Here is an 8,380-nt window from a genome sequence, read left to right on the forward strand (position 1 = left end):
AACCAGCAAAGCGAGAGGAATGTTTAATATAGCGCTCGGTGACGAATCGTTCGCCTTTCGACTGACGAACAGCGATTTCGTGGTGCATGCGACGGATCAAAGAATTCGTCGCCCAAGCTCAGGATGGATCTTCGTTCGTTCTCGGGATCCGGCCTTTTCGTGCTCGGGCACGGGCATGGGCAGGCACGTTGCCCGTTGTGGAAAATCGGAATAGAGTGCGGAGGTTGTGGAGTGCGGTGTGAAAAGAGTTGGGAAATGTCACAGATGTTCACATTCGCTATTGAAAACGGGTTTCAACGTGTGCACGTTCCTGCATGATGAGTATCTTTCTAATTACATTCTAATTAAATATGTTATTTATTTTCATTTAAAAATTTCCAATCAATTAAAATTTTGGAGTCGATATAATGAGTGGTAAGGTTTACTAGGAAAAAAGCCATTTCACAACTCACATTTCAATTTTCATATTTACTTTTCTTTTAAATGTACATGTATTACTTTTTTTTATTATGATTTTTATATGTATTAAATTTAAAGGATATATATTCACAAATTTAGTATATCACCAAGGTTTTTTTTATTCTTTTTTATTTTTCTTTTAAAATGTGATTTTATTTAATGTGGTTGAAGGATTGATTGAAGTTTTTGCATAATTCACTATTGTATGTTGATACTATTATGAAATTTAGAATTCATGTTACAAAGTCTAACTTCATAAACAAAACCAAAAATTATTAAAGGCATGCCTTACTAATATATATATATATATAGAGAGAGAGAGAGAAATAATAATAATAATAAATAAATAAATAAATAAAATGACACATGTTTTTACTAAAGTGATCCACTCTATCTTATCATTGAATCCTTGCAGCCCCCATCCCTATTCCTAGTCATTTCCTATTCCCTATTCCCAACTATTGTTAAAGATAGGGATAGAAGACTAGAAACATTAGAAATAGAGTGATGGTTGGGAACAAGGTAATGGTTGGGAATGGAGACATGATTAAAAGAGTACAATGATAATTTAAACATGTAGGTTGATTTAGTAAAAATTTGGATTGCTTTATCATTTTCTTATATATATATATATATATATATATGTATGTATGTATGTATCAAGTAATTTTACTTAAAATATTGAATGAAGAAATTTGCTTAATAACAATATACAAGAAGAATTCAAATTTAAATTAATTTAAAAAATAATTTGAAAAAAAAATCAAATCTTATACAATTAGATTTTTAACTTTTAAAGATAAAAAATCAAAGATTAAATGTTAATTATAATTATAAAAGCATAGTGTTTATTATATAAAAGAATTTATCATATTTTTAAATAAAATTTTGTTAATGATAAGAAAATAGTATATTAGAGTTGGTGATAATTAATATTGTATCATTATATTTATTGTGTACTTGTTTAAAAAGAATCCTTGTCCATTAATTTGAGAATGAAATAATAAAAAAAATTATGTCTATATTTAATTTTTTAAAAACTATCTTCCAAAACCTTAATACAAACTAAAATTATTAATTAGATATAATATTAATTTAAAGTCTATGGCATCAATTAATAATGCTACAAAATATTTAGCTATTTATTCATTTATAATATTTACATAAAATATAAATTATATTATTTTTATTAAAGAATCTATGATTACAAATATAGGGTTATAAAAATTTGAGATTAGAAGATATAAGTTGGTAATTCTTTATATGTTTTTGGATCTTCATGCATATGCTTTGAAATTTATTTTAAATAGTTTTTTTTTTTTTTTTTTTTAAATTTTAATATTAAGTGAATATTTTTTAGTAAAAGAATTTATTTATCTTTTTATAGACTATTGAAAATTATTCTTTTAACTCCATCAATTTTATGTATTTTTTAAAATCTTACAAGTTGTAGGCATCTTAGCTTTGAGCTAAATCTTTTAATGAGTCTTCTTCAATAAAATTTGAAAGGACTTTCCAATTTTTTATTTTTTAAGAAAACTACCCTTTTAAGTCTCTTTTCTATTTTTTTTCTTTCATTATTATGCTAAAAATAAATATTTTTTATTTTTATTTTTATTTTTTATTTCTATCTTATTATTTTTTACATCCTCTTCTGTACTCAAAGTTACAAGCTTTTATATAATTGAAGTATGTACTAATCTTTACAATAATAATAAAAAAAAATACTAAGATTCTCCATGATTTAATGTAAACATTGACAAAGAATACACTATTTGAAAACAAACAACAAGATTGTGCAATTCTTCTGCTAGTCTGTAACAAGTTTTATCATAAATAAAGGGGATTGTTTGATGGTTTTTTAATATATATATATATATATATATATATACTTTTATATTTTAAAAATACACAATTATAATTTTATCAAGTCTAAAGCCTTATTCATTTATACTTTTGGAGATTGATGAGATAAAGTTTTTTAAATTATATTTTTAGTAATATGATTTTAGACATTTATATATTTATAATACGAACTTATGAGTGTTACTAAATATGAATTCCTATTGTAATTACTTAAAAAAAATAAATACTAGAGTTTTAATTCAATGTCTTGTTATAATATACATCTACATTTATTTTACCTTTGGACTACATATGAAAAAGATGTAAAAGAAAATAGATTGCACACTATGACAAATTATTTATATGATTATATTATTATTTTGAAGTTTATGTGCATCTAAACCATCTTTAAGGTATATTATAAGATTAAAATAATTTCTTTTTGAGCTAGTAGAATAACTTTACATTTTGTCTACAATGCTTTCTTAATGTTTTATTTGAGTTGATTGACTATTTAGTACTAGTTATAATAATGGTGATCAATGAGTTTTGGTAGATTTCATAGCCATCTTGTGTCTATCTCATATGATTTATTATTCTAAAAAGTGAATCATTCTTAGAACATGATTGTTATCTTTAAATGTATAATTGTGGATGAAAGATATAATTATGAGGAAGATTTTATGTAATTCCATTTTAAAAGTAGAGTATTATGAATAGAATATATTGTTTGTGACATTATTTCATGCTACTCAGAGGAGAATAATTTAGAATGATAAACAATAATATAAATTGGAAAAAATGTAAAAGACAAAAGGAATCAATAAATACAAAGTCAAAAAGACATGGTTGCATGAGGTTGGCATCTCCAAGATTTGTGAGTGAAGATACAAAAAAAAACAAAGATGATTTTTAAAACAACAACCAATGACAGCAATGTCAAAAATGAAAACTCAAAAAGAAATATAAAAACCACCAACCTACACTACACCAATTTAGATTGGAGACCTACTTGGTTAACATGCATTGAAAAAATAAATTAAAACTTAATAAATCAAAGTAATTGGTTTTGAAATAAAGTCAAGGAACATATTTTTTTTTTCTATGGCACCCTACAATGGAACAATTCCCAAAAGAACAAGCTAAGTTGAGTAATTCAGCATGAGGCAAGCCACCTTGGTTGCCCACTTAAATGTACTTTACAAACTTTAGTAGTTTAGGAGGAATTTGGTAGAACTACAAACCATTCTATTGCACTTTGAATTATAGTCTTAAAACAAAACATTATTTTAATAAAAGTGTCATGTTAGGAGGTAATGTCACCAACTCAAAAGTCATGGATATTTTGCTATTGGTAAATAATCTAAACAAAAAATAACAAATCATGAACATCTCAAGTAATTGTGGAGGGCAATAGTAGATGAGAAAGTAATTGCCCTTGCTTAAATGCATACATGTTTATTGATCAATGCCGTTCCACAGACTATAAGGGCTAGGAACCAAATTTGAGATCAGTATCCTAAAAGGAGCATGAAAGAGGCTCCACTTGCTGTGGAATGTCCTTGAGCCACTTTTATCCAGATCTGAATTTCAAAGATTCCTCTTATAACATTCCAAAATTGGACTATCAGATCACGCCTTGGCGCAAAAATGGAATCACAAAAACTGCGGTGATACTATATTAAATGATTCAGAATCAAAACAAAGAAAATGAAAATTAATTGGTATCAAAGATTCAATTGTATAAACATGATGTAGGACTGACATGACGGTGGGATCACTTAGGATGATGTCTACACAAAGCTCACAATTGGGATTCACAAAAGGCCTTCATTCAGCGGGACATGTTACGTATAAAAACTGTAGTTGGTCCGATAAAGTGAAATCTAACGATTTGAATGAACTAAGATTGCTTGAATGTGCTTCAAAAGTTACATGATGAACATGTCGTGGTTAACCCACTGGTGCTAATCTCTGACAACTCTTGTGATATTTCTCCTCATCACAATTACATCAAAAAAGTATCACTAACTGGTGGAAGGTGTTTGAGCTGATTGCCAAGTCAACTCGAACATGACTAAAATACAGTACGCAGTCCTTTCAATAGCTGAGTGTCATCTCTTTCCTCTGGAAGCACCAGGAAACGATTTGCTACTTTTCTACACACAAGGAAAGAAATGCAACAGTAAATATATAATGGTCAAGGAATCATAAGAAACAAGGAGACACTTGCTTTGTTTCCTACCTCTAAAAATTGATATCTGTTTCAAAAACAATAAACCGCATCAAGCAGTTGAATACAGACATCACCAATTCTGATAGTCACTGCATCCGTCCTTTTTAAGTTTCAACGGATTAAATCCGTAATATTTCGAAAGCATATGAATCTGTTTCCTTGTTAACTTGTTGAGACAATCTTAGTCGTGCAAACGCTAAACTAATATTCACTCACAGAAGTAAGCAATTTGTTGGCTTGGATTATTATTAATATTCGAAATACAGAATAGGTTAGGGGAAGAGGACAAAGCATACCGATCTTGAGGCTAGCATAGTCTTCCTCTTCTGATACTTGAAAGCTTTCTCTTGGGCTAATTGCGCTGCTTTAAGCTTACGCATGCTGGGTCGGTACAGCAACAACGTTCTCCCCATCTTACCCACGATTTGAGCTCCAGTTTTGCTCTCAAGCTTACTAGCCGTATCAGCAAGTTCTTCATCCAGATTGTCCAGTACTCTAATCTGTAAAGAATATATCAGTACACACAATAAGATTCAATATACAATTAACATTTTAATTTTAAACAAGTTTGAAATTAAAAGGGAGTTGCAATTTAAACTGGTCGTCATACTGCATAGATCCGTGAATTCCATGTTGACAATGGAGAGAAGAAACAGACTGTTACTGGTCTAGGAGCCATAGTACCAAAACGTCGTAACTCAAGGAATATTTGCTACTTTCAATATCATTAAAATGAAATAAAATAAAATATCTCAGCTCAGACAGGGTTTACGATTGCCACACACATAACAAGAGGAGAGAATCACCTTGATGAGTTCATTTGCTTCCAGTGCGTCACTGATAGCTGTAATACAATTCGCAGTCAAACCCCACTTTCCAACCTGCAAACCAGAACACCACGTGAGACTAGTTAGAACCATATCGACATGGTCAGAATTGAGGAATTCCCCCTGAAACTTGATATATTGCAATGCGCATTCTTGCTAGCCACCTTGCAACTTACGCTTTCAGCAGAATCTTTCCCATATTGTATCAGAGGACTCTGCAAATAGCTTGTCGAGGAGGAGTAAGGAATGACAGCAATGGGAGAGCAAAACCAACCTGGTGTATGCAAATGTCATTGCCCAACTGATGTGCATATGCCCGCAGTTCCTTCTTCTCCTTATTTCCCAACTGCCTAAATGTTCGCCTCACTTTCTCACCACCGGAGGCCACATTCCGTTCCTGCTCATTACGCACAGCGCCTACAACATCCCCATCCTCCACCTCGTCGTCGTCGTCGTCCTCCTCCTCCTCCTCTTCCTCCTCTAGACCTAATTCATTCTCATAATAAGACAACCCATCATCACCATCCTCTTCATCTAAAACCGAAGTTTCATCTCGAGAGGCGACGCGAACCCCACCCACTGCCGGTGTCCAAGACGCCACAGGGAATCCCAGCAACGCGCATCGTCTTCGGGACACCCACCCAAGTGAAGACTGCACACGCAGACTGGAAACCTGAGAAACAGAATCAAGACGGGAAGTCGAAGGAGTCGAAACCTGCAAGAGAGAAGAGCAACTCCCATGCAAAGAGATAGCAACCATGATCCCAACCGTCATGGCTCGAACAAATGCCTCCCACAGAAACGAGGATAGGATTGTTCTAAACCCCTAAACCCTGCGCTTCAGTAGCTAAAAAATGCTTTAGGCCACCCAAACGATTCCAACGCAACAGGAAATTCTGCATCACAGCTTCAAGTCCGCGCTAACATCATAAACCGACACAACAAACGCTACAATCTGAGAACGAAATCGTCGTGGTGTGAAGATTAGCTTCGAAACACGGAGATGGGATACAACCCAACTGGATGAAAGGGAATCGTCGTGCGATCCTCTTTCTATGACCGTCGAACGAAGTCGGCCGCCTGCCTCCCACAACAACAAGAAGCACTCACCATCGACGCTACCGTCTTTTTCGTCGTCGTCGTCCACCCTAAGGGCCGCATTTTGTCTCTCCTCAATTGCATGCACGATGTGAATTAGTGAGTGCTTTCAGTTGTGAAATTTTCACTTTGATTTCAATGGGTTAACATCACCTTTCATGTCCTCATTATCGTCCATCGCCGCAGGTCCACTCAACAACATGATCATGTCAAGAACAATGTTGCCCCTAATTGCAGCGGATTTGATACTACGGTGGATTGAAGCAGGTGGGTGTTTCTTAGACCTTCTCATCCTCGAAGAATACCAGACTTGCGAGAAGGTGAAAAAACACAACATGAACGGCTTCAATACATTTTGTTTACCTAGTGAGTATCCCTTTTCTTGTATTTTCTTTGCTTTTGTCTCAGCTTCTCCGTTATTCTATTAAGTCTCGCTCTCACTGAACTTCTTTCTCATGGTTCGTTTTGTTTCTGTTTTATATGCAGCAAGATATCACTCAGGCTTACAATGTTCTCTGATTTGGAACGCATTCTTGTGTGCAGATCAACTACCAATTCTGCAATACTAAGAAGCCCAACATGATTATTTAGATGTTGCAATTTATTTATTTTTGCTACTTCTGTGATGGAGCCTCACTTCACAAGGCTTCACACGGCTTCCTTCAGGACCCAGGTATTTTGATTTTTCTTATTCTCTCACCTGATCCATTTTCTTAATTGGAGAGCTTCTTCTTGAGTTCTCAATGTTAGGATAATATAGTATACAAGTACAACCATACAAATATGAGTCTAGAAAGGGAGTTTTTTATGTGCATCATTTTTCTATAAGAAGATCTTTAGAAATTAAAAAATTAATCAGAAAATTGAATTAAGAATAATTTAAATTGTATAAATTGTATTCTTAAATATACAAGTTATAAATTGTATTCTTAAATTTGATGGTTTTTATTTTTAAATAAAGATTTGTTTTGTAAGTAATCTTTAATTCTAACTTATTTAGGATAGATTCATGCATAATATTGATGTTACTTCTATTATCTAGTATGTTTTTAAAGATTATTTTATTCACAATTTTCACATCTATTTTCAAAGGTATATACTTTCAGTTTTTTATTTTTAGTTCCTTTGTCATATCCAATTTTTCTATCTTTCACTTCAACTATAGTTATTTTTATATTTTCTTAGTTGCTTATCTTTTTAGATTTTTAATTAATTGATTAATCATTTATTTTTTAACCATCCTATAGGATTTTTATATTTTAATCTAGGATAAAACAGAAAATAGGAGTTTAAGACTCAACTTTTAGTGCTTCTTTGTAATATAAAAATCAATAATCAACAGATTTATCATAAAAATTTATATTTGCAAAGTTGCAAAATAAAGCAATTATGTTGTGCAAATCTTCATAATATTGAAATTTACATGAATATCTTCAAGAATGACATATCTTTTTTAAAATAGATGGTAAGAAATAATACATTTAAAAACATGATTTTAAGAGGGATAAAACATGTTTAGTGAAACTATTAGAGGTAGATACTACATTTAATATAGTATGTATGATATGTTATTTAAAGATAATTAAAAATATTTTAATAATAATTAAATAATCAAGTGATCTTTTTGTTTAAGTATTAGATATTATTGATGATTGAAAAAATCCATTAATTACCTTTATAAAGAATATATCTATATATATATATATATATATATATATATGTATATTTTCATAATATTCAATAAATCTTAGACTTTATAAACCTATTCAACAATTTGACTATTCTTTGTAGGATCTATTTCTACAAGGAAAGGCAATGTAATATATGCCTAAATTACTTAAATAAATAGAAGTAAGTAGAAAGTGGTTATATATGTTAAGTAGATAATATATTTTTTTAAAAACTTTATGAAAGT

General features: G+C 31.2%; 1 protein-coding gene across 1 annotated transcript; it reads right to left on the bottom strand.

Moving 5' to 3' along the window:
- Window positions 1-4,170: 4,170 nt before the first annotated feature.
- Window positions 4,171-6,342, bottom strand: LOC112279663 (uncharacterized). Its single transcript, XM_024514308.3, has 4 exons — window positions 5,642-6,342; window positions 5,347-5,421; window positions 4,837-5,040; window positions 4,171-4,463 (listed from the first exon to the last, which is right to left on the bottom strand). Exons 1-4 carry the CDS (start codon window positions 6,140-6,142, stop codon window positions 4,419-4,421), a joined length of 825 nt encoding a protein of 274 aa, XP_024370076.1. The 5' UTR covers window positions 6,143-6,342; the 3' UTR covers window positions 4,171-4,418.
- Window positions 6,343-8,380: the final 2,038 nt, after the last annotated feature.

The sequence above is a fragment of the Physcomitrium patens genome, chromosome 1 (genome assembly GCF_059467195.1).
Source record: "Physcomitrium patens ecotype Gransden chromosome 1, ASM5946719v1, whole genome shotgun sequence".
In the NCBI taxonomy this organism is placed as follows: Eukaryota; Viridiplantae; Streptophyta; class Bryopsida; order Funariales; family Funariaceae; genus Physcomitrium; species Physcomitrium patens.